Here is a 26,928-nt window from a genome sequence, read left to right as displayed (position 1 = left end):
TGCAGTGAAACACAAAATCTCTTTATTGGTTGGGTTTCAGGTGGGTTTAGGGAGATATGGGAGTGAGGAGAGGACAGGCTAAATGCCTTTTTCTTATTAACTCTACCTGCTGTATCATGTGTACTTTTCTTAACCTTACATCATATATATATATATATGTTTAATGTACCTCTAAGGCAGCTAACAGAGAAAAAGATAATCTTTATAAGCCTAATGAGCAGAATACATTTGTGGAACACTAAGGAAATGGCCACATAAAGGAAGAGGAATAAATCATAATGCCCAGAAAATATTACCCTCCCTGTAAAATTTATTAAGGCTCTACTACTCCATGTACTAGGAATTCCAGGAGAAACCATCTGGGGCAACATGGAGCTGTTGAATCAGTGTCACAAAGATCCCAGAAGTGTGGGGGGCTAAATTATGTGGGGCCACCAAGGGGCTGCTTAATACTGATAAATCTAAAGAAGCCCATCTGTGATTTGTGTGCAGGGACCAGAGTGGTCTGACTGACCAATCATGCTGCTTCCCCAAGGCCCAGATAGTGCCATTCCTTTACAGATGGTTACAATCACAGTTTATTCTTTCTCTCTTGTCCTTCCAGGCCCAGGCCCATCTAACACTGTCTTGTGTTCAGGGCTGCTTCACAGAGGCGTGCAGTGCCACTGGTTCCAGTCGCAGGGCATGCGGAGGAAATGCAGACGGTAGGACATCTTCTGCATAATTTTGTGACTCTTGTCTGTGTGAGAATACAGGGGGAAGCTGAGTTTCTCCAGAGCCTGGACCTGGGAATAGATGACGTGAGAGACAAGGCCTTGGCCCTGGTATTCAGGCAGGGTACCAGCCATCCGCAGCTCGCCCGTCTGGTCCATGAGGCTCCAGGACACAGGGGTCCCCTCGGGCCCCAGCAGGCAGAAGGTGGGGAAGGTTTGGATGCAGCGTTCGATGAATCTCTGGCTCCTCTCATTGCCACCGAAATGCCAGAATTTATTTACGAAGGTAGCGTGGGTAACATCCAGGGAGGAGAGTTTAAACATCTCTTGGTTGCTATGGGGGGTCCAGGAGAAAAGCAACATCGTGAGTATGGTGGTTTGTATTTGTTCTTACCTTTCTTGTCCTGAGAGATAAAAGTAGGCAAGGGAAATAGCAGATGCAAAGTCCCTGAATATAGGTGAGCTTGCCATGATAGAGGGACAGAAAAAGGCCACTGTTGTAGTGAGTGAACAGGAAGGACAGGATAGGTCAAAGAAGCTGGCAGAGGCTTGACATATTCCAGATGAGAAGGGAAATGGTGAAGTATTTTAAGCAGAGTAGGAACTTGGTCTGAATTACATTAAAAAAAAAAAAAAGAATACTCTGGCTGTTTTGAAGAATACTGATTGTAGGTGGGCCAGAGTGGAAGCAGGGAGAGAAAACAGGAGGCTACGACAGCAGTGGGAGTTGTGAGTAGTGCACAGTGACTCGTATCAAACTCACATGGGCTTGGGTTTGCCACCACCGGGTGCTAACTTCTTTACATCCAGCAGGGAAGGAACCAGTTTCTTTATTGTATTAGCCAAGAAAAAGAGAAAGCACTGTGTTTGCTTGACTTGGAAGGATTTAGTCGCTGCAAGATTTTGCATCACTTCATTCAGGCTGGGCTGTGAACCTAGGTGGGATTGTAAAGAGAGACAGTGTTGTTGTTTTTTTTAATTTAAATTCCATTTGACAACATATAGTATAACACCCACTGCTCATCCCATCAAGTGCCCTCCTTAGTGCCCGTCACCCAGTTACCCCAACCCCCTGCCCACCTTCCCTTCTGCAACTCCCTGCCCACCTCTCCTTCTGCAACCTCCTACCCCAAACCCCTGCCCTTCTCCCCTTTGTGTGTTTCCCAGAGTTAGGAGTCACTCTGGTTCGTCTTCCTCTCGAATTTTTTCCCCACTCAGCTTCCCTCCTTTCCTTTATAATCCCTTTCCTATTCCTTATATCATACATATGAGTGAGACCATAGGATGATTGTCCTTCTCTGATTGACTTATTTCACTCAGCATAATACCCTGCAGTTCCATCCACGTAGAAGCAAATGGTGGGTATTCATCCTTCCTGATGGCTGAGTAATATTCCATTGTATACATATAGATCACATCTTCTTTATCCATTCATCTGTCGAAGGACATCATGGGTCCTTCCACAGTTTGGCTATTTTGGACATTGGTGCTATGAACATTGGGGTATAGGTGTCCTAGCATTTCACAACATCAGTATCTTTGGGGTAAATCCCCAGTAGTGCAATTGCTGGGTCGTAGGATAGATCTATTTTTAATTTCTTGAGGAACCTCCACACTGTTTTCCAGAGTGGCTGCACCAGTTCACATTCCCACTGGCAGAGCAAGAGGGTTCCCCTTTCTCCACATCTTTTCCAACATTTGTTGTTTCCTGTCTTGTTCATTTTTCCCATTCTCACTGGTGTGAGGTAGTATCTCATTGTGGTTTTGATCTGTATTTCCCTGATGGCAAGTGATGTAGACCATTTTTCATGTGCTTGTTGGTCACATGTATGTCTTCTTTGGAAAAAAGTCTGTGCATGTCTTCTGTCCATTTCATGACTGGATTGTTTGTTTCTTGGGTGTTGAGTTTGATAAACGCGAGACAGTGATTTAAATACATTCTATAGAGAAGCTCTACGGTGGAGTAAGAAGTTTCTGGAATTTAGAGAGAACCTATGTTCTGGGCTCAGTGCTGCTGTGTGATCAGAGTCATGTAGTCAGGATTTGTGCAATTTTCCATGTTTTACATGAGCAAAAATGAGCCCAGAAATTCATGAAGCCATTAGTGGCAAAACAAGACTGGAACCAAGTTTTCTGGGCTTCATAATAATGTAGTTTTGATAATGAAAGGAGAGGAGTTTTTTTTTTAAAGTAGTAGGTCCCCCCAAAAATAGTAGCCAATATCCATTGTGTGCTTAGCATGTCCTCAGTGTAGTAGATTGTTGCAGTGATGACCTACATTCATTCGCATCTCCTTGTACCCATTTCCTGGAGTAGTCCTCTCCTGCACTGCATCTAACCTTGACCATATGATTTGCTTTTACCAGTGGGAAAGAATAAATTTGATTCATGGAAAAATTTAAAAGTGCTTGAACACTGGGGCTTCCCCTCTCCTTATGATCTCAATGAACTTGAAACCAATACATATGAATAGGCCTAGGCTAGCCTGCTGAGGTCATGTGCTCCTGACGTGCCATCAACATAGCAGCCAACACTGACACCTAGAACTATCATTCAGACATGTGACTGAGGCCATGCTGCAGCAGTTGGCCCATAGTCCACCCACCAACTGCCTGCAATTGCATGAGTAAACCCAAGTGAGACCAGCAGAACTGCTCTGCAGAGCCCAGCCCAAACTGTTGATCCACAGAATTATGAAGTTTGCTATGTAGCAAAAGTTAACTGACCCATCCAGGTATTGTAGTAAGAAATTCCTATTCAAGGCTTCATTTAATCTTTTCGATGCCCCTGTGTTTGAGGACCTATTACTATCTTCATTTTTGTGTATGAAAGTCATGGTCTCAGAGAGCATAAGTTATGTGGCTAGAATCACATACCAAGTAACAGGAAGATGCCATCCTAGGGAGTATGACTCTAGGTGACATGTTCATGACCATGACAATTGTCCTTCCTGATCTGGGATGTGCTTTATGGCACAAGTTGTCATTCTTACTCCAGGAATGGAAGGCCCTAGGGGAACTCTGCTTTGGTACCCAGTCACTTGAAGGGATCCTGGATATGTCTGCAAAATATGCCATGCATCCTTGGCTATCAAGAAATTATATTATAGTTCCCATTCTTTGCAAGCTTTAAGGGTATTTTTTTTCTTCTTTTATGGGTGAGTTAAAAATTTGGCAGCAGGCTGAGGCTCTGAGCTAACGGGGTAAGAGATATAGGGAAAATTGTTCAGGACGGAGAAGTGAGTCTAGACACATCCCATTTCTCTTACTTTGGATCTGCAAATGCTGTTTCCAATTGATGACTTCTGGTGAGCCAAGGAATTCCTGACAGTTCTTGAGGTCTTTGGAGTAGATTTGGTAGGTATTGGTGTAGTGATCAAAATCATCTATCATCTCCTATTGTCATTGGGAAAAGGGGAAAAACAAATTCTTTATATTTCATGATTGCAATACTTTTTTCTAAATTCCACTGTACTCTGAGTTTTTTTAAAATTGAAGTAAAGCTGACATACAATGCTACATTAGTTTCAAGTGCACAACATAATGATTCAACAAGCCTATGCTTTATGCTATGCTCACAAGTATAGCTACTGTCTCTCACCATACAATGCTTTTACGCCACCACTGACTATTCCCTACCCTATACTTTTTATCCCCATGACTTATTCATGCCCTAACAGGAAGCTTGTAGCTCCCACTCCCCTTTACTCATTTTACCCATCCCTCTACCCTCTTCCCCTTTGGCAACCATCAGTTTGTTCTCTGTCTTTATGGATCTGTTTCTGATTTTTTTGTTTATCGTTTGTTTTTTAGATTCCAGATATGAGGCAAATCATATGGTATTTGTCTTTCTCTGTCTGACTTAATTTCACTGAGTATTATACCCTCTAGGTCCATCCATGTTATCACAAATGGCAAGATCTCATTTTTTCTGGCTAATACTCCACACTTAGTAAATCTTTTTAAAATTTATTCTTCTCTTGATGGATACTTGGGTTGTTTCCACATCTTGGCTATTATAAATGTGGCTACTATAAACATAGGGGTTCATACATCTTTTCAAATTTATGTTTTCATTTTCTTAGGGTAAATATCTAGTAGTGCAATTATTGGATCATATGGTATTTCTATTTTTAGTTTTTTGAGGAATGTCCTTGCTGTTTTCCACAGTGGCTGCACAAATGTACATTCCCACCAACAGTGCATGAAGGTCCTTTTTCTCTACATCCTCACCAACACTTGTTATTTCTTGTCTTTTTCATGTAGCCGTTCCTACAGCTATAAGGTGATATCTCATTGTGGTTTTGATTTGTGTTTGCCTGAAAATGAGTGATACTGAGTATTTTTCATGTGTCTGTAGGTCATGCATATGTCTTCTTTGGGTAAATATCTATTCAGGTCCTCTGCCAATTTTTAAATTGGGTTGTTTTTTGGTGTTGAGTCATGTAAGTTCTTTATGTATTTTGGATATTAAGCCTTTATGGTGAAAAACTGAGAACCTTTCCTCTAAGGTCAGGAAGAAGACAAGGATGTCCACTCTTGCCAATTTCTTTTCTAAAGATTTACTTATTTATTTCAGAGAGAGAGAGAAAGAGCAAGAGGGGCAGAGGGAGAGGGAGGGAGAATCTCAAGCAGACTCTGCACGGAGGGCTGAGCCAGACACAGGGCTGGATCCTATGACAATGGAATCACAACCTGAGCTGAAACCAAAAATTAGACACTTAATGGACTGTGCCACCACAACCCAGGAACCCCCATTCTTGCCACTTTTATGCAACATAGTACTAGAAGTCTTAAACACAGCAATCCAACAAGAAAAGGAAATAAATTGTATCCAAATTCATAAAGAAGTTAAATTGCCACTGTTTGCAGATGACATGATACTATAGAAAACCCTAATACTTCACTCAAAAACTTTTATTTTTTTTAATTTATTTTTTATTGGTGTTCAATTTACTAACATACAGAATAACCCCCAGTGCCCGTCACCCATTCACTCCCACCCCCCGCCCTCCTCCCCTTCTACCACCCCTAGTTCGTTTCCCAGAGTTAGCAGTCTTTACGTTCTGTCTCCCTTTCTGATCTTTCCCACACATTTCTTCCCCCTTCCCTTATATTCCTTTTCACTATTATTTATATTCCCCAAATGAATGAGAACATATAATGTTTGTCCTTCTCTGACTGGCTTACTTCACTCAGCATAATACCCTCCAGTTCCATCCACGTCGAAGCAAATGGTGGGTATTTGTCATTTCTAATAGCTGAGTAATATTCCATTGTATACATAAACCACATCTTCTTCATCCATTCATCTTTCGTTGGACACCGAGGCTCCTTCCACAGTTTGGCTATCGTGGCCATTGCTGCTATAAACATCGGGGTGCAGGTGTCCCGGCGTTTCATTGCATTTGTATCTTTGGGGTAAATCCCCAACAGTGCAATTGCTGGGTCCTAGGGCAGGTATATTTTTAACTGTTTGAGGAACCTCCACACAGTTTTCCAGAGTGGCTGCACCAGTTCACATTCCCACCAACAGTGTATGAGGGTTCCCTTTGCTCCGCATCCTCTCCAACATTTGTTGTTTCCTGCCTTGTTAATTTTCCCCATTCTCACTGGTGTTTGACAAAATACAGCATCCATTCCTGATCAAAACTCTTCAGAGTGTAGGGATAGAGGGAACATTCCTCGACATCTTAAAAGCCATCTATGAAAAGCCCACGGCAAATATCATTCTCAATGGGGAAGCACTGGGAGCCTTTCCCCTAAGATCAGGAACAAGACAGGGATGTCCACTCTCACCACTGCTGTTCAACATAGTACTAGAAGTCCTAGCCTCAGCAATCAGGCAACAAAAAGACATTAAAGGCATTCAAATTGGCAAAGAAGAAGTCAAACTCTCCCTCTTCGCCGATGACATGATACTCTACATAGAAAACCCAAAAGTCTCCACCCCAAGATTGCTAGAACTCATACAGCAATTCGGTAGTGTGGCAGGATACAAAATCAATGACCAGAAATCAGTGGCATTTCTATACACTAACAATGAGAATGAAGAAAGAGAAATTAAGGAGTCAATCCCATTTACAATTGCACCCAAAAGCATAAGATACCTAGGAATAAACCTAACCAAAGATGTAAAGGATCTATACCCTCAAAACTATAGAACACTTCTGAAAGAAATTGAGGAAGACACAGAGATGGAAAAATATTCCATGCTCATGGATTGGCAGAATTAATATTGTGAAAATGTCAATGTTACCCAGGGCAATATACACGTTTAATGCAATCCCTATCAAAATACCATGGACTTTCTTCAGAGAGTTAGAACAAATTATTTTAAGATTTGTGTGGAATCAGAAAAGACCCCGAATAGCCAGGGGAATTTTAAAAAAGAAAACCATATCTGGGGGCATCACAATGCCAGATTTCAGGTTGTACTACAAAGCTGTGGTCATCAAGACAGTGTGGTACTGGCACAAAAACAGACACATAGATCAGTGGAACAGAATAGAGAATCCAGAAGTGGACCCTGAACTTTATGGGCAACTAATATTCGATAAAGGAGGAAAGACTATCCATTGGAAGAAAGACAGTCTCTTCAATAAATGGTGCTGGGAAAATTGGACATCCACATGCAGAAGAATGAAACTAAACCACTCTCTTTCACCATACACAAAGATAAACTCAAAATGGATGAAAGACCTAAATGTGAGACAAGATTCCATCAAAATCCTAGAGAAGAACACAGGCAACACCCTTTTTGAACTCGGCCACAGTGACTTCTTGCAAGATACATCCACGAAGGCAAAAGAAACAAAAGCAAAAATGAACTATTGGGACTTCATCAAGATAAGAAGCTTTTGCACAGCAAAGGATACAGTCAACAAAACTCAAAGACAACCTACAGAATGGGAGAAGATATTTGCAAATGACATATCAGATAAAGGGCTAGTTTCCAAGATCTATAAAGAACTTATCAAACTCAACACCAAAGAAACAAACAATCCAATCATGAAATGGGCAAAAGACATGAACAGAAATCTCACAGAGGAAGACATAGACATGGCCAACGTGCACATGAGAAAATGCTCTGCATCACTTGCCATCAGGGAAACACTCAAAAACTTTTAAAAGTAAAAATGAATTATAGTTGCAGAATACAAAATTAATACACAGAAATTGGTTGTGTTTCTATACACTTATAATGAAGTAATAGAAAAATTAAGAAAATTCCATTTACAATTGCATCTGCAAGAATATGATACCTAGGAATAAACTTAACCTAGGAAACTGTGGAAGACCTGTACTCTGAAAACTACAAAACACTGATAAAAGAAATTGAAGATGACACAAGCAAAGGATAGGAGACTCCATGCTCATGCAATGGAAGAATTAATACTGTCAATGTCCATTCTACCCAAAGCACAGATTTCCATACTACAGATCCCAAAGTACAGATTCAGTGCAACCTCAATCAAAATATCAACAGAATTTTTCACAGAACTAGAACAAATAACACTAAAATTTGTATGGACCCACAAGACACCCCAGATAACAAAAGCAATCTTGAGAAAGAAAAATAAGGATGGAGATATCACAATTCCAGATTTCAGAATATATTACAAAGCTTTCATAATCAAACAATATGGTATTGGCACAAAAATAAATACACAGATCAATGAAACAGGGTAGAGAACCAGAAATAAATTCCTGCTTATACTACCTATTATTCTATGACATACAAAGCAGGAAAGAATATCCAGTGGAAAAAAGACAGTCTCGTCAATAAATGATGTCGGGAAAACTGGAGAGCTACATGGAAAAGAATGAAACTAGACCACTTTCTTACACTACATACAAAATACACTCAAAGGGCAGCCCGGGTGGCTCAGCGATTTAGTGCCGCCTTCCGTCCAGGGCATGATCCTGGAGACCTGGGATCAAGTTCCATGTTGGGCTTCCTGCATGGAGCCTGCTTCTCCCTCTGCCTGTGTCTCTGCCTCTCTCTCTCTCTCTCTCTCTGTGTGTCTCTCATGAATAAATAAATAAAATCTTTAATAAAAAAAACCAAAAAACCCCCCAAAATACACTCAAAATGTACTAAGGACCAAAATGTGAGATATATTGTGATATTTTTAAGTAATAAACTGTTGGTATTTTTTATTGGTGCATTCCAGTTATTCCTAAATCATTTAAATAATGAGATCAAGAGAAGAGAGTCAAGTATTCAATTATGATGGAAATTGCATAACGGTACTATTATCTACCCACGTACTGCATTAACATTTCAAATCAAAAAGGAATTATTGGAAAGCATTCTTCTATACTTCTGTTATTCTCAATAGGAAGAAGAGAAAAACAAATAATAAGGAAAAGCATCTATTGCAAGAATGAATTTTACTGCAGTTCAAATACTTGGAGAACACACATCTATGAATGTCCCAGCATTAAATCTGGTTATAACTAATTCTGGATTAAAATCTCCATCTATACTTAATGAAACCAAAGAAGATGAAAAATTAGAAATCCTTTCTAAAACATTATATGGTCTCATTCATTTGGGGAATATAAAAATTAGTGAAAGGGAATAAAGGGAAAGGAGAGAAAATGAGTGAAAATATCAGTGAGGGTGACAAAACACGAGAGACACCTAACTCTGGGAAACGAACAAGGGGTGGTGGAAAGGGAGGTGGGCGGGGGGTGGGGGTGACTGGGTGACGGGCACTGAGGGGGGCACTTGGCAGGATGAGCACTGAGTGTTATGCTATATGTTGGCAAATTGAACTCCAATAAAAAAAAATTTAAAAAACAAAACAATGCTAGAATTCAACAAAATGTAGTTCCAAAAAGAAAGAAACCACTTATTTAGGAAGGTCCTCTCAAATGATTAAATAACAGATGAGAATATTATTGTTTTAAATTTGCTTTCTATTTTTTATTTTTTAATTATTATTAAATTTTTTTAACTTAAATTCAATTTGGTTAACATGTAGTGTATTATTAGTTTCAGAGGTAGAATTTATTGATTCATCAGTTGCATATAACACCCAGTGCTCATTACATCAAGTGCCCTCCTTAATGCCCATCACCCAGTTACCTGTCCCCCCACTCATTTCCCCTCCAGCAACCCTCAGTTTGTTTCCTAGAGTTAAGAGTCTCTTATGATTTGCCCGCTCTTTGTTTATTAAGATTTATTTATTTATTCATGAGAGACACAGGCAGAAGGAGAAGCAGGCTCCCCGCAGGGAGCCTGATAAAGGACTCCATCCGGATCCCAGGATCATGCCCTGAGCTGAAGGCAGGTGTTCAACCACTGAGCCACCTAGACATTCCCCACCCCCACCCCCGTTCTTTGTTTTTATCTTATTTTTTTCTTTCCATTCTCCTATGCTCATCTTTTTCATTTCTTAAATTACACATATGAGTGAAGTCATATGGTATTTGTCTTTCTCTGACTGAAATATTTCTTTGACTTTCTCTTACTCACTTAATATAGGACCCTCTAGCTCTATCTACATCATTGCAAATGGCAAGATTTCATTTTTTGATGGCTGAGTAATATTCATATATATATACATATACCACATCTTCTTTATCCATTCATGTCAATGGACATTTGGGCTCCTCCCACAGTTTGGCTATTGTGGACATTGCTGCTAGAAACATTGGGGTGCAGGTGCCCCATCAAATCACTATGTTTGTATCCTTTGGATAAATACCTAGTAGTGCAATTGCTGAGTAATAAGGTAGCTCTATTTTTAACTTTTTGAGGATCCTCCATACTGTTTTCCAGAGTGGCTGCACCAGCTTGCATTCCCAACAGTCTGTGAGGGTTCCCCTTTCTCTGCATTCTCACCAACATCTGTCATTTCCTGAGTTGTTCATTTTAGCCATTCTGACCAATGTGAGGTGATATCTTATTGTGGTTTTGATTTGTATTTCCCTGATGCTGAGTGATATTGAGAATTTTTTCATGTGTCTATTGGCCATTTGTATGTCTTCTTTGGAGAAATGTCTGTTCATGTCTTCTGCCCATTTCTTAACTGGATTCTTTGGGTTTGGGTGTTGAGTTTAATAAATTCTTTATAGATTTTGGATACTACCCCGTTATCTGATGTGTCATTTGCAAATATCTCCTCCCATTCTGTAGGTTGCCTTTTAGTTTTGTTGATTGTTTCCTTTGCTGTGCAGAAGATTTTTATCCTGATGAAGTCCTGATAGTTCATTTTTGCTTTTGTTACCTGGGCCTTTGGAGTTGTGTCTAGAAAGAACTTCCTGCAGCTTAGGTCAAAGAGGTTGCTGCCTATGTTCTCCTCTAGAATTTTGATGTATTCCTGTCTCACAATTAGGTCTTTCATCCATTTTGAATTTATTTTTGTGTATGGTATAAGAAAGTGGTCCAGTTTCATTCTTCTGCATGTGGCTACCAAATTGTCCCAACACCATTTTTTAAAGAGACCATCTTTCTTCCATCAGATATTCTTTCCTGCTTTGCTGAAGATGAGTTGACCACTGAGTTCTATCCATTTCTGGGTTCCTCTGTTGCATTGAAATATGTCTCTGTTTTTGTGCCAGCGTCAAACTGTCTTGATGATTACAGCTATGTAATAGAGCCTGAAGTCCAGAATTGTGATGCCACCAGTTTTCGTTTTCTTTTTCAACATTCCTTTGGCTATTGGAGGTCTTTTCTGGTTCCACACAAATTTTGATTATTTATTCCAGGAGTCTTGTTTTTTGTTGGTGTTTTTTTTTAATCCATTATGATACCCTATGTCTTTTAATTGGAGCATTTAGTTCACTCATATTAAGAATAATTATTCAAAGATATGAATTTTGTGACCTTGTATTACCTATAAAGTCTCTGTTCCTTTCTAGTCTTTGTTACTTTTGGTCTCTCTGTGCTCAAAGGGTTCCCTGAAATATTCCTTGTGGGGTGGGTTAGTGTTTACAAATTCCCTTAGTTTTTGTTTGTCTTGGAAACTCTTTCTCTCTCCTTCTATTCTGAATGGCAGCCTTGCTGGTTGAAATTTTCTTGGCTGCATATTTTTCCTATTTACATGTTGACTACATCATGCCAGTCTGCTCTGGCCAGCCAAGTCTCTGTGGACAGGTCTGCTGCCAGCTTTATGTGCTTACGCTTGTAGCTTAAGGGCCTTTTGTCCTGATCGGCTTTCAGGATTTTCTCTTTATTTTTGTAATTTGCAAGTTTCACTATAATATGTCAAGATGTTGACCTATGTTTGTTGATTTTTGAGAGGAGTTCTCTGTGCCTCTTAGACTTGAATGCCTGTTTCCTTTCCCAGATTAGGAAAATTCTCAACTCTAATTTGTTCAAATAAAACTTCTGACCCTTTTCCCCACTCTTCTTCTTCTGAGATTCTTATATTATGGATTTTTATTTTACTGTATGGAATTGCTGAGTTCCCTAAGTCTACCTTCATGATCTTATAGTTTTCTTTCCCTACTTCCCCCTCTTTTCAGCTTTATTTTCCATCATTTCATCTTCTTTATCACTGATTCTTTCTTCTGCTTCATTCATAATCATTTTTGTGGCCATCCACTTGGGACTGTAATAGCAGTTTTAATTTTGGCCCGACTAGATTTTAGTTCTTTTATCTCTATAGTAAGGGATTCCCTAGTGTCTTCTATGATTTTTTCAAGTCCAGCTAGTGTCTTTATAATTGTACTTTTAAATTCTAGTTAATGGGTGCCTGGATGGCTCAGGAGTTGAGCATTTGCCTTTGGCTTAGGGTGTGATCCCAGATTCCTGGGATCGAGTCCTGCATCAAGCTCCTTGCACGGAGCCTGCTTCTCCTCCCTCTGCCTGTGTCTCTGCCTCTTTTTCTGCATCTCTCATGAATAAATAAAAAAATCTTTTAAAAAATTCTAGTTCAGATATCTTACTTATATTTGAATTGATTAAATTGCTGGCCGTATTAATTACCTCCTGTTCTTTCTTTTGAGTTGGATTTTTCTGTCTTATCATTTTGTCCAGAAAAAAAAAGAAAGAAAACAACAACAACAAAACCCCCTAGATCTTGTGTGTGTTTTGGTCCTCTTGTTCAAAGAAACTAGATACCAAAAGAAAGAAGAAAGAAAGAAAGAAAGAAAGAAAGAAAGAAAGAAAGAAAGAAAGAAAGAAAGAATCTGCATGTATATATATATGTATATATATATATAATACAATTCAATGAAAGAAAAAAATGAAAAAATACATATAATGTATATATAAAAATTTAAAAAGAATTGAGAAATAAGAAAATAACTGGAAAAATAATGCTAAAAGACTAAAGACTAAAAATACAAAGAATGCTATATACTGCTGAAGCTTTGCAGCCCTCTATCAGTGAACTGATCAGTGAACATGGTGCAAATGAGTTGTATGTGCTGGTCCCCTGGGGGAGGCACCTGTTGTGCTGATTCTGAGGTGGACTTGTCCCAGTAGAAATGTACCTCCAGTGTGCAGAGGCATGGCTCGATGTAGGCAGCTCCAGACTCCACTAACTGGCACTGTTTTGCTCCCTGAAGGCTTTCAGCACGGGCAGGGTTGGGATGAAAATGGTGGCAACCTCCTCTCTAGCCCTGCAGCTGAAAATTCTCACCCCCCACTCTTCAATGAGCCCTTAGAGAAATGCGATCAATCACTCTTGTCTCCCTGGTTTCTGTCAGAACTCTGTGTTCACCCTATATATGTCCAAGCATTTTTATGTTAGGTTTCTGTCAGAACTCTGTGTTCACCCTGTATATGTCCAAGCATTTTTATCTTAGGCAACAGAACTGAGATAAAATTTTGGAGTTTCGAAACTCCAAAATTGTAAGGACTCCCATGGTAGGGACCCATGCTGTCCTCCCAGGGAGGGTCTCAACCCACTCTGCCTTTTGCTGGACCCCTTCCCAAGAAGGGGAAGGGACCATGCAGTGGTTCACCATTTATAGCAACACAGAGCAGAAAGCCAGCATCTAGATTCTCTGTTCTCAGCTGCCTTTCCTGTCCCTACACCTGTGAACTATGCCACACTTAGGCACCATCCTTTCTTTTTTGACCCAGGAGACTAAAAGTTCCAGTTCTGTACTCCATGGCTTATACTACTTTGTGGTAGTCTCCTTAAGCAGGATCCCTCCCTGACTCCGTATCCTCACCTATATCACCCCAGGTTTAAGTGTCTGTACCTCTTATCTTCCAAACAGCAATTGCTTTTCTACTTGTGGACTTGCAGCATTTGTTTTTTCAGATCTCTGACTGGTTTCTTAGGTGTTCAGAATGATTTGATCACTATCTAGTTGTATTCGAGGGACAAGACAAACTTAGGGTCCCCTTATTCCTCCGTCTTCTTAACTCCTTACAATAGATAAGATTATGAGGAGGAAGGAGGGATGGGAAAATATTACCACAATTCAGTGCAGAATTAGAAAGCTTCTTTAAAAAATAATTGGACATTCATTTGGGGAATATAAATAATAGTGAAAGGGAATAGAAGGGAAGGGAGAAGAAATGTGTGGGAAATATCAGAAAGGGAGACACAACATAAAGACTCCTAACTCTGGGAAACGAACTAGGGGTGGTGGAAGGGGAGGAGGGCGGGGGGTGGGAGTGAATGGGTGATGGGCACTGAGGGGGGCACTTGACGGGATGAGCACTGGGTGTTATTCTGTATGTTGGCAAATTGAGCACCAATAAAAAATAAATTTATTATTAAAAAAATTAAATAAAAAATAAAAATAATTGGAAAATGTTGCCCCAAAATACACTGACTGTTCAGCAAGGATACCCACTAACACACTGTTGCTTATGATCACATATAACATAAAAGATCAAATAATTTCATTTCAGTTCAGTTTTTATTACTAATACAAATTTCTTTACATATTGTTTAATTTCGTGGTCTCAAATAACTTTATTTCTATGAAAGATATAATATTTATATTTTTATAAATTTATAATTTTACTGAGTGTTTAAAAGTAAGCTTAGGAATTTTTGTCTGAAATGTATTAACTGTTTAGTTTCACTAGTTTTTACATGTTTTCCCAAAATGTGGGCACTTGAGTGGCACAGTTGGTTATGTGTCCAACTCTTGGTTTTAACTCAGGTCATGATCTCAGGGTTGTGAGATGCAGCCCCACATCAGGCTCCATGCTCAGTGTGGAGTCTGCTTGGGATTCTCTCCATCTCGCTCTGCTCCTCCTCCCACTTAAGCTTTCTCTCTCTTTCTCTCTCTAAAATAAAAATAAATAAATCTTTAAATGTTTCCCCCAAATGCATATGGAGATTATAATTTTATAAATTTACTTTTTATAATTGTCCTAGCTCATCGTGCTGTCTCACACCTTCCTATCTTTGCCCTTGGTGTTTTCTCTGATGGAATAGCCTCTTTTTTGTCAGCTTAATAATATTTACAAAACTTGTACAAAATCCAGCACAGATGAGATCTCTCATCAGGAAGTGTCTCTGACCTTATCCGGTAACCTCCATCTCTAACCTCCATAGTTTAATCGACTTTCACCTGGGCTATTTCTGTATTGTACATCTGTTTCTGCACACTTCACACTGTGTTGTTTTATTTGCTAATTTTTTCTTCCAGCTCCTTGAGGAGAGGACTTGCTCACTATCACACAATTCATTTCTATATCCCCTGGGGCTGCCACACTGCTAGGCACATGGCAGGCGCACAGTAAATATGAGCATAGAAACATACTCATTCCACATTTGACACCTTACCTCCTCCTGAGGGCGGATAACCACTGTTGTAAAATCAGGCCACTTGTCCACTAGAGCCTTTAGTTTGAATGGGTTTCCTTGGTTCATGTGGAAGACAGTCCCATAAACCTGCAGCATCCCAGTAAGGGAGAGAGGGTCAGCTTGTTAGGAAGTATAGTTAAGTGCCTTGTTTGATCAGGACAAGGACTATTTCTATGAAATTATGGAATTTGGTGTTGGAATAGGGTCAAATAGGGCATCTAGGTGAAACAATATCCATGTACTACCTTTTTTTTTAACCTCAAATGAGAAGATCTCTTTCTCCCCATCCAATATGAATCACACATGCGTAGAGTGAAATGTTTGGACAGATAGCATTTGATGATTTTAAGAATACCACTTTTCATTTTAGGATTTAAAATGATCTCTTCCAAGACTTTCTTCTATTCATACACACAGAGATACACAATTTTACAAAAAATAAAATGATCTGATACATGGTGTTTTTTCCCACTGAATATATTGTGGGCATAATTCTATGTTCATAAACAGGAAAATTTTCAATTATTTTATAATGGGTGCATAGGATTCCATTGTATGGATATATCAGTTTGATTTATTTGCCAATGGTCACTTTAGCCATTTCCAACTTTTCATTTTGACAAATAATTCTTCATGGAACATGCCTGCACAGAAACCTTTGCATGGGAACCTGATATTTTCTTAGGATATCCAGAAGAGTAGTTGCTGGTTCAAGGGTTATGCAACATGTTTAAAACTCCTTAACATAAGTGACCACATTATTCTCTGGAAAGATTAAATTAACTTCCACCAACAAGCAGAGACTACAACATAGTGCTCAAGAGAATGGGCTGGGAGATTGTGAGACTTGGAGTCCCTGGTGGATTCTCACCCTCATTGTTGTTGAGAGAGAGAGGAGGGGGAACGAATGAATGAGACCTAGCCTGGGCATTGCATTTTTATGGCATGGGGATGGGGGAGTGCAGCAGTGGATACCAGCATGGGCTTTGTGGCACATGTAAACATGAAGCCTCTGCAGATAACAGCATGGAAACATGCCAATGACCCAAGGTCAAAAAGATGGTTAGAGAGGACATGATGGTTAATCTCTTACCTGGCAAGTGTTCCTTTTGAGAGAACAATTTAAACATTAATATGCAGTCTCAGCCAACTTTAGAAGAAACATGCCAATGACCCAAGGTCAAAAGGATGATATATACTTGAATAATTTCCACCATGGATAGATGATGGGCAAAGACTATACCAGGATCTTTCTCCCTGCTCTCCATCCCACATAAATAATTGTTAGATCAGGGAGAAAGAGAAGGGGGAAAAACCTCAGTTGAGAGTGCCTATGTGGCTAAGTCAGTTAAGTGTCCAACTCTTGGTTTCAGCTCAGGTCATAGGATCAATCTCTGCATTGGGCTCTGCACTCAGCGGGGTGTCTGTTTCTTTCCATCACCCTCTCCCCTCTGGTCCTGCCCCTGCTTTGCACATGTATGTGCTTTCTCTCTAAAATAAACAAATAAATCTTTTAAAAAAATTCTCAGTTGACTGAGTTTATCTAAATTTATTTTGTTTTCAACCATGAGGGAAGTCTTGATATAGAAGTTCAGTATAGTTTGGCAAAATACATTTGCATTTGGGGCCTGTAAAATTGATTTACACTACAATATTATCCATTATGAGATCTGAAAACATGTAGAACTGTTATTCTTTGTTATTTCCATGGCCTAATTAATTAAAAAAATTTTTTTTCTTTTTTCTTGTTGAACTCAGAACATACCAGGCAACTACTGTAAGTTGACTCAACTGGAGTTGACACAAGCACTAAAATGTATTTAATATCTAACACTTAGAGAAATGGCTAGACTTTTTCTCAACATTTAATATCTAACACTTAGAGAAATGGCTAGACTTTTTCTCAACAGAGACTCAAGTAAGTTTTGAATTTTAGGCTATACATCCATTAAAAGTACCCAGCATACAAATATTCTAGATTTCAATTAGGGGAAAATGTATATCTTTAATATGCAACCAAAGAAGGAGAATGCTAATTGTTCATGAAAATTGAGGCACTTATCCTACCACAGAGATATTCCAAGAAAGGACACTTGGGGATATGTTAATAATTTTCTCAAAATATTTGGGGTCCAATTAACATAAGGGGTAAAGGGAAATTTATATGACAAAATTCTACACAAAAGCACGAAGAAAAACTTGTGCCCTGAAGAACTTACGAAATAGCTACTTACCATAAAAATATCTTAGTTAACTGTTCACAGAGCATCTAACTGATGTTACCTCCTTCCCCAGAATTTATTGTCTTCCTGCAAGGTTGCCTGGATCTCAAGGATTACCAAATGAAAGGAGTTAAATATTAGGTTAATAGAGACTAATGTTAGTGAGAATCTACCAAAGTGCGTGACTTTAGTTTTGGATCACAGTTGACCCTTGAACAACATGGAGATTAGGAGCACTGATTCCTTGCACAGAGGAAAATCTGTATGTTACTTTTGATTCCCCCCAAACTTAACCATGAATAGCCTACAATGACCAGAAGAAGGCCTTACTGCTGATATAAACAGTTGATTAAGATGTACTTTGTGTATTATATACTGTGTTGTTGTTAGAGAGAATAAAATCTTATTAATAAAATTACAAGGAAGAGAAAATACATTTACAGTAGTGTACTATAATTACTGAAAAAAATCCATGTATGAATGAAACTACCGGGGAACCCTGGGTGGCTCAGCGGTTTAGCCCCTGTCTTCCACTCAGGGTATGATCCTGGAGTCCAGGGATCAAGTCCCGCATCAGGCTCCCTGCATGGAGCCTGCTTCTCCCTCTGCCTGTGTCTCTGCCTCTCTCTCTCTCTCTCTGTCTCTCATGAATAAATATATAAAAATCTAAAAAACAAAAAGTGAACCTACATTGTTCAAGGGTCAGTTGTGGCTCAAAGTCATTTTTTTAGTAGTAATTAAAGAATAGGGCAGTTGTTTCCTTAATCTCTTTCTAATAATCGAAAATTAAGCCATGTGATCACCAAATAAAATAATGCTAATATTTTTCTCCTTTATAGTCAAAGAAGGGAGTAACAGACCTGTGAGGGAGTGCAGGAGGCAAATGCATTTATCTTATCTAAAATGTATGCATGTGGTGTACCTGGGTGGCTCAGTTGGTTAAGTGTCTGCTTCCAGCTCAGGTCATGATCTTGCGGTCCTGGGATTGAGCCCAATGCTGGGCTCCCTGCTCAGTGGGGAGACTGTTTCTCCCTCTCTCTCTCTGCCCTCCTCACCCCATCCTGCTCATGTGCTTGCTCTCTCCCTCTCTTTCAAATGAATCAATAAATAAATCTTTTAAAAATTAAAATAGAATGTATAAATCTTACACGAGTGCCCTATAAAACAGTAAAAATCTAACTTCTATGTCTGCAGAAATGTTTTTTTTTTTTTTCAGGGAAAAACATCTGTCTTCTAAACACACATACACACACACAAAGACACATGATTGTGTTTTGGTTCCACTGGAGGGGAACATAGCTCTTTGGTTGCTAAAGAAAAACACAGGCAAGTACCCAAACCTGTCATTAGAGTTGCTCTTGCACAGTTCTGGATGCAGGTATTTATGTGTACATCTTATTTAATCCTGAGATTTCTGACCAATTGTACTAAGTTAAGGGAGATACTGGGAGTCAGCCACAAAATAGCCTGATACACAGCAAGCTCAGAGACACTGGGAAGTTTAAGTCAAAATAGGAATTGACATCTTATGAATTTTAGAGAGGACATGATGGTTAATCTCTTACCTGGCAAGTATTCTTTTCGAGAGAAAAATTTAAACAGTAATATGCAGTCTCAGCCAACTTTGGAAGAAAATTCTGGATAAAAATCCAATGTTATCACAGAATATTTTTTGGAAAGGACCAAGGGCACACTTTTTGAATCACAGAGCACAGAGCAAAAGGCACTTAGGTCCCACACATACCCATGTTCATAACATAGCACCGAAGTTATTATTTATGTGATATCAGGTAAATTACCTAATTCAACTCTTTTCATCAGTGACACAAGCATAGTAGCAAATATCTTGTAGAGAGGTCATGCAAACTCAGTGAGAGAAAACACCACTAGCACCTGCTACAGACCAAGTGCTAATAAGTGTTAGTCTCTTTCCTTGTTTTATAGGAAGTTTCTATCCCTCACTCCTCCCAGAATTTTCCACTGTCACCTTTAAAGATTCAGGAAGGCTCTTCCTCAGGGATTTCTCCAGGGTCTGCAGCATCTGGGCACCTTGCAGTAGCATATTGTGGAAGATACTTTAGCCTAGAGGGAGAACCAAGAAACAGGGGGGAATGAGAGGCTGAAGGAGAGTCTGAACAGGAGTAGCAAGTTCTCTTCAGAGATGTGACCTTCGCTAACTCCAAGGAAGGACGCGACTGGTACAAAGTGGGGGCTGGGGTGGGGGAGGCACTTTCTACATCTTTTCATTCATTTTCTTTCTTTTTTTAAACGATTTTTAAATTTTATTTACTCATGAGAGATACAGAGCGAGAGAGAGAGGCAGAGACACAGGCAGAGGGAGAAGCAGGCTCCATGCAGGGAGCCCGATGCGGGACTCGATCCCGGATCTCCAGGATCACGCCGTGGGCTGCAGGCGGCGCTAAACCGCTGCGCCACCGGGGCTGCCCTTTTCATTCATTTTCTTACAACATAAGGTAGTATATATTCCAGATACCAGTTTCAATTTAGATTAACAAGCGCATTTTTAAGTATTTATAACATTTCTACTGAATTCAATTTCTACTGAAATGCATTTGCCATTAGTGATTCCGCCGACTCTTACCAGTAAAAATGCTATGTAACATTGGGTCAGTGACTTACTTTTTCTGTGCCTTGGTTTCCTCTGTTAACTTCAAAAGTAAAACTGCCAGTTATTTTACCATCGACAATAGCTTATTTGAGAATATCAGGGAATTATAATCTGGGATAAGGAAGCTATGAAAGAATGTAAGCAAGTTTGGAGAATAAAGGAGAGGAGGACTCAGAAGGAAGACAGGAGATGGGAAGTCTGTTCTAAATAAAAAACCCATTGGAGGAAAGGAGGCATTACCTAAGTTTAGGGGATTCTCATTGGCTGAGCGTGACCCTTTCTCATTGGCTGGGCTGTTGCCAAGGGGAGGAGGAAACCTTTCCTTCTGCTTCCTGGTAAGGTAGAGCATAGAGAGCGCTCAGGTTCTGTTGGGTCAGGTGAGTGCAACAAAGAGTGGTATGGCCAGAGGCCCCTCTGCTGGCTTCCTGACTCCATTCTGAAGGATTCCTTTTACTGATTTTTCAGGACCTCAAAGGTAGATGGGATAATAGCACTATTTATAGAATTTTTGTGGAGATTAGATGAGTTAATACATTAAATGACTCAATAAGTGCTTAGGAGAGTACCTGTCATACAATAAAGCACTGAAAACGATATTTTATTACTGCTAGCCCTCCTCCTCTTTCTTTTCTTCCTTCCCATCCTTTTCTTGTCCCATCCTTTTCTTCCTCCTCCTCCTTCTCCCCACCTGAGTTAAAGTGCTGTGTATTGTGTGCTATTTTGCTGCAGTCTTTTTAATGTGGGCATTTGGATGTGGACTAAAATATAAATGATAAACCTTTTTTGAAAAATTTCCAGGCTATATTCCAAACTGGTATTTTCACCCTGTTTTTAAGCCTTACTCCATCTCGAAGCCTCACACTTGCACCCGTGGTGGATATTGTACAGATTACTAGTTAGAGTAAATTATATATATATTTGATTCACTGCATGAAATTGTGATGACCAGAACATTCTGTGAAATCCCAACCACTCAGAAAAGGAGAAAAGAGGTGGTGTTACAGTGTTCTATTTTGGAACTATGATCTTTGGAGGAGTACAAAGTCACTTCTAAGAGAAGGCACTGAAGAAGTGTTCTGAGATGTTGTGATTAAATTGGCTGCATGTGAGATGCCATGTTCCAGGTCAGAACTGGGTAATTTTGTGACTTTAGAATAGCAGGGAGGAGGACTTTGCTCCTGGACAAGCTAGGGTAACAGGACCTGGACTTATCCCTCTCACCCCAAAAAAGACAAACTAAACAGCAAATGAAACATCATCTGAAACATCATCGTGACAGCAAATGAAACATCTGACATTGCCAGATCTATGGTCAAAGTGTTTTTGCGGTTGCAATAGTGCCTCTCCTCTGTTGCAATAGTATCTCCCACCTCTTTACAACACTTGTAAATAAGGCTTCTCCTTGCCTAAAGAAAAAAAATGGGTAGATGCAGAGATGTTGGAATCAGCAGGCAAGGACATTAAATAGCTATAATAATATTGTTCCTCGTGTTTAAGAAGATAGAGGAGCACATGATCATGATGAGAAGAAAAAGGGGAGACATAAAATAGATGCATGGAACTTATAGAAATGAAAACATACAGCATTTAAAATGAAAAATACATGAGATGTAATTAGCAGTAGATTAGACATTGCAAAAGAAAAGATCAGTGAACTCAAAGATGGAGCAATTGAAACTATTCATAATAGAATCAGACTTCCTATTGCTAATATCACCATTTCTCCCCTAAATTGATCTATAGTTTCAAATTAGCCATAAAACATCCCACGTTTTATTTGTAGAAAGTCACAGATTCTAAAATTTACGTGACTTCAAGGTTTACTAGAAAGTGACTATAATCATTACAATGGGGTCTTGGCATAAAGATAGACAAATAACCCAATGGAATAGAATAGAGAGCCTAGAAATAGGCATTTGTGGTCAATTAATTGATTTGCAACCAGGATGTCCATACAAATGGAGACAAGATAGTCTTTTCGACAAATGGTGCTGATTTTTTTTTTAAACAATCAAGGTGACTTCTTGATAGATTTAGTAGTTGTAAATTTCAAAATGTAGATGTTAGAAGGAAGTCGTTGTCTGTACTTAATTTTCCCTCTGCCACTTCCTGCTCCCCGATCATTTATTTTAAAAAGTTCCACATTCCACTTTGGGTGTTTTAGGAATTTAAGAAAAAAAAAAAAAGGCAGCCCTTAAAATATAACATTTTCACAGAACAACAGCACCAGGCAAGGTCATTCTGTGGCCATGATGGAAGAAAATAAAAAAGAGACCATTTCACAATCACGTTTGAGCATGGACAAAACAAGAAGGCAGCATTATCTGCAAACATGGCCAAATACTCCTCTCCCCAGGTAACAAGGGGCTGCTACTTCTCTACCCCTGTTCTTTCTTCCTGCTTTAAGTACAAAAGTCTTCCATAGAAGTCTTTCTGACAGTGTCCAAGCAGAGCAAACCCATGCTTTCTTGAACCCTTCCCCAAAACTCCTGTCAGGTCCCTCCTGACTTGTTACTAAGATGCACCACATTTCCTTAGGTGTGCTCTCTCTCTCGTTGCAACAGACAATAAATCTGACTTTGCTGGCTTACAGGTGTTCCACATAGTCCTTGACTAGAAGTTATTGACACTTAACTACTTAGCTCTGAGGTGTTTTTCCTACTGGATTGCTCTCTGTTCTCTTTGACTTCCCAGAACTCAGGTACTTCTTTTCAGCTTAGGTCCTCAGGACTACTGATGCTTCAGGGCGGTCATGAAAGATTTGGATTTGTAGAAATGGAACCAATATGAATTTGTTTCTATGGAAAAAACTTACCTAGGTTACAAAGATTCCACTGCACTTTTGGCTCCTGCTGCTCTAACCAGTTGGGCGATATGCAGACTGGTGAATGTTCCTGGTTTTTCTAGGTGCGTGTCCGGTCTCCTTCCCAAGTCATCATCAATCATTTGAAGAAAACAAAAGGATGAAATAGCATCATGTCAAAAAAACCATGTACATACCTTAATTTAAAAAATATTTTAAAATGCTAACCATCATCTGAGCTTTCAGTGAGTCATAATCTTTTTTGCCGGTGGGGGGTCTTGCCTCAATGCTGATGGCTGCTGACTGACCAGGCTGGTAGCTACTGAAGGTTGGAGTAGCAATTTCTTAAAATAAGACAACAGTGAAGTTTGTCACAGCGATTGACCACTTTCACAAACAATGTCTCTGTAGCATGTGATGCTGTTTGATAGCATTTTACCCACAGTGGAACTTCTTTCAAAATTGGAGTCAGTCTTTCAAACCCCGCCTCTGTTCCAGCAATGAAGATATTTAGAATATTCTAAATTCTTTGTTGTCATCTCAACAATCTTCACAGTATATTCACCAGGAGTAAATTTCACCTGAAGAAATCACTTTCTTTGCTCATTCATAAGCAACTCCTCATCCATTGAAGTCTTATCATGAGATTGCAGTAATTCAGCCACAACCTCAGGCTCCACTTTAAAATCTGGTTCTCTTGCTATTTCCACCACATCTGCAATTACTTCCTCTACTGAAGTCTAGAACCCCTCAAAGTCCTCCATGAGGGTTGGAAACAACTTCTTCCAAACCCCTGTCAATGTTGATATTAGATCTCTTCACATGAACCACAAATGTTCTTAGTGGCCGGAATGGTGAGTCCTTCTCAGAAGTTTTTCAATTTACTCAGATCCATCAGAGCAATTTCTTTCTGTGGGAGCTATTGCCTTATGAATTTTATTTCTTAAATAATAATGAGACTTAAAAGTCAGAATTAGTTCCTGGCCCGTGGGCTGCAGGATGGATGTTGTGCTAGCAGGAATGAAAACAACATTAATCGTGTCCATCTCCATCGGAGCTCTTGGGGAAGTAGGTGTACTGTCAACGAGCAGTAATATTTTGAAAGGAATCTTCTTTTCTGGTCTCAACAGTGGCATAAAATATTCAGTAAACCATGTTGTGAACAGATGTGCTGTCATCTGGGCTGTGTTGTTCCATTTATAGAGCACAGGCAGATTTACCATAATTCTTTTTTTTTTAATCTTTTTTAAAATTTTTATTTATGATAGGCACACAGTGAGGGAGAGAGAGAGGCAGAGACATAGGCAGAGGGAGAAGCAGGCTCCATGCACCGGGAGCCCGACGTGGGATTTGATCCCAGGTCTCCAGGATCGCGCCCTGGGCCAAAAGCAGGCGCTAAACCACTGCGCCACCCAGGGATCCCAAATTTACCATAATTCTTAATGGCCCTAGGATTTTCAGAATGTAAATGAACATTGACTTTAACTCAAAGTCACCTGCTACATTAACTCCTATCCTAACAGGAGATTCAGACTGTCCTTTGAGGCTTTGAAGCCAGGAATTGACTTCTCTCTAGCTATGAAAGCCAAGATGGCATCTTCTTTCAATAGAAAGCTATTTCATTAGTGAAAGGGAATAAAGGGGAAAGGAGAAAAAATAAGTGGGAAATATCAGAAAGGGAGACAGAACATGAAAGACTCCTAACTCTGGGAAACAAACTAGGGGTGGTGGAAGGGGAGGTGGGCGGGGGGTGGGGGTGACTGGGTGACAGGCACTGAGGTGGGCACTTGACGGGATGAGCACTGGGTGTTATTCTATATGTTGGCAAATTGAACACCAATAAAAAATAAATTTATAAAAATAAAAAAAATTAAAAAATCCAGGATAAAAAAATAAAATAAAAAGAAGGCTATTTCATCTATATTGAAAATCTGTGAGGCCACCTTCATTAATATCTCAGCTAGATCTTGTGTATAACTTGCGGCAGCTTCTCTATCAGCACTTGCTGCTTCACTTTGCACTTTGATGTTATGAAGACAGCTTCTTCCCTCAAACCTCATTAACCAACCTTTCCTAGCTTCAGACTTTTTATTCTGCAGCTTCTTCACCTCTCTGAACCTTCATAAAATTGAAGAGAAGCCTTGCTCTGGGTGTGGCTTTGGCTTAAGGGAATGCGGTAGCTGTTTATTCTTCTCTCCAGACAACTAACATTTTATGTATCAGCAGCGAGGCTGTTTTGTTTTCTCATTACTCATGTGTTCCCTGAGTAGCACTTTAATTTCCTTCAAGAGCTTTTCCTTTGCATTCACAGCTTGGCTAACTCTTTGCTGTAAGAGGCCTAGCTTTCAGCCTGTCTTGGCTTTTGGCCTGCCTTCCTCACTAAATCATTTCTAGCTTTTGATTCACCGTGAGAGATGTATTACTTCCTTCCACTTGAACACTTAGAGGTCGTTGTATGGTTATGAACTGTCCTAATTTCAATATTGTTGTGTCTCAGGGAATAGGAGGGCCCAAGGAGAAGGAGAGAGGCAGTGGAAGGGCTGTCAGAACACACCCAACATTTAGTGATGAAGTTCATAATGTTATACGGGCACAGTTCATGGCATCCCAAGTACAAATGATCACTGATCACAGAGCACCCTAACAAATATAATAACAATGAAGAAGTTTTAAATGCTGCAAGAATTAGCAAAATGTGACACAGAAACACAAAGGGAGCAAATGCTGTTGGAAAAAGCTGCCCATAGACTTGTTTGATATGGGGTCACCCCAAATCTTCAATTTGAAAAAGCACCATATTTGCAAAGCACAACAAAGCGAAGTTCATTCAAGCAAGGTATGCTTATTCATCTACTTATTTCTTTTCTGACTTTAAATACATGAACCTTCTTATGAGTCACATGCAGGGAAAAAACTGCCTCCCTTGTAATATAACCAGAAGGGTTAAATATGATAATATGTGCAGTCTCCACATATTAAGGGCTCCATTCACTCCCTACTTCCATAAAAGTGTCCAAATCCCTCCTAGTTCATTTATTAGTTCAGATCAGAGACCTGCAAGAATTTTTCATATTACCTAACAAGTTACCATTCACAGAATAAGTGCCAGATATATGTTTCTTAAGTTATTCTTTTTCCTTAGGTATCTTTGCCATCATATCCTGATCATAACCCAGTATGGCCATTTAAATTTGTCCCGTTTAAGTGGAGATGATGTTACAAAGCAATGATTTGTGTGTGTGTGTGTGTGTGTGTGTGTGTGTGTGTGTGTATGAGTTCCCCCACCTGGAAAGCACTCACCACACCAATCCTTGCAGGTGTCCCCAGGAACAAATGAAGAGGAGCAGACTTTTGGAGATGAAATTTCCCTCTGATGCTGTCAGTTCAGTAGGGTCTTGCAGACTGTGGTTAGGTTTGTCTCCTGCACTGAGGTTCATATTGTGGACCTTGCATATAAGCAAAAAAATCTGGGTGTCAGCTCTTTTGAAATCCAACCCTTCTTCTCTGGTACTCACATTAAGGAAGCTAGCTCTGCAAGGTTGAGAGCCGGGCAGTGTGCCACCTAAGCTACTTTTTCTAAAACACCAGTTTACTCTTTGCCCTCAGCAGCCTTCCCATGATTCTGCAATCTAAAGCTGTGTGATACCAGAAGACCAGGTCTCAGAAGAAGGGGCATGTTGTATAAGCCACACTTTTTACCTCTTTTTCCCATTCTCAAGTGCCTGCAATAAAAGCGAGGTGATAGGGAAGATAGGGATGAGGTCTGATTTGCAGAATCTGGTCTCTTTTCTTTTTTTCTTTTATTTATGATAGTCACAGAGAGA

At 39.6% G+C, this 26,928-nt stretch overlaps 1 protein-coding gene and 1 long non-coding RNA gene across 13 annotated transcripts in view; one reads left to right on the top strand and one right to left on the bottom strand.

The window, feature by feature from the left end:
- GLYAT (glycine-N-acyltransferase) lies at positions 1-26,563 on the bottom strand. Of its 11 annotated transcripts, none has more exons than XM_025452300.3 (7): positions 26,405-26,553; positions 23,117-23,224; positions 19,660-19,754; positions 15,430-15,537; positions 3,982-4,108; positions 1,477-1,648; positions 1-1,047 (listed from the first exon to the last, which is right to left on the bottom strand). In XM_025452300.3, the coding sequence occupies exons 3-7, from the start codon at positions 19,732-19,734 to the stop codon at positions 645-647; spliced, it is 885 nt and encodes a 294-aa protein (XP_025308085.1). In that variant the 5' UTR covers positions 19,735-19,754; positions 23,117-23,224; positions 26,405-26,553; the 3' UTR covers positions 1-644. The 11 variants fall into 11 exon arrangements, with proteins under 11 accessions (XP_025308085.1, XP_035557864.1, XP_025308087.1 ...); XM_035701971.2 differs by having other exon boundaries at positions 23,117-23,221; positions 26,405-26,546; XM_025452302.3 differs by having other exon boundaries at positions 26,390-26,541.
- LOC112663399 (uncharacterized) overlaps positions 20,621-26,928 on the top strand; it is a 51,511-nt gene continuing 45,203 nt past the window's right edge. Inside the window, exon 1 of one of the 2 annotated variants that reach the window (XR_003139203.3) lies at positions 20,621-20,678. This is a non-coding gene — a long non-coding RNA (uncharacterized LOC112663399). Of the gene's footprint in view, positions 20,777-26,928 lie in introns of both variants that reach the window. The other variant, XR_003139198.3, reaches the window with a different exon arrangement.

The sequence above is a fragment of the Canis lupus genome, chromosome 18 (genome assembly GCF_003254725.2).
Source record: "Canis lupus dingo isolate Sandy chromosome 18, ASM325472v2, whole genome shotgun sequence".
Taxonomy (NCBI): Eukaryota; Metazoa; Chordata; class Mammalia; order Carnivora; family Canidae; genus Canis; species Canis lupus.
Note: the sequence above shows the minus strand (reverse complement) of the source record. Positions and strands in the feature narration are given on the sequence as shown.

Coding starts and splice junctions, on each gene's coding strand:
- GLYAT (XM_025452299.3), bottom strand. CDS start 19,734: ATGCTACTGCAAGGTGCCCAGATGCTGCAGACCCTGGAGAAATCCCTG. Junction 4,109..15,429: donor TTATCCGCCCTCAGGAGGAG/GTAAGGTGTCAA, acceptor CAATGACAATAG/GAGATGATAGATGATTTTGA. Junction 1,048..1,476: donor GGTGGCAAACCCAAGCCCAT/GTGAGTTTGATA, acceptor GACCCCCCATAG/CAACCAAGAGATGTTTAAAC.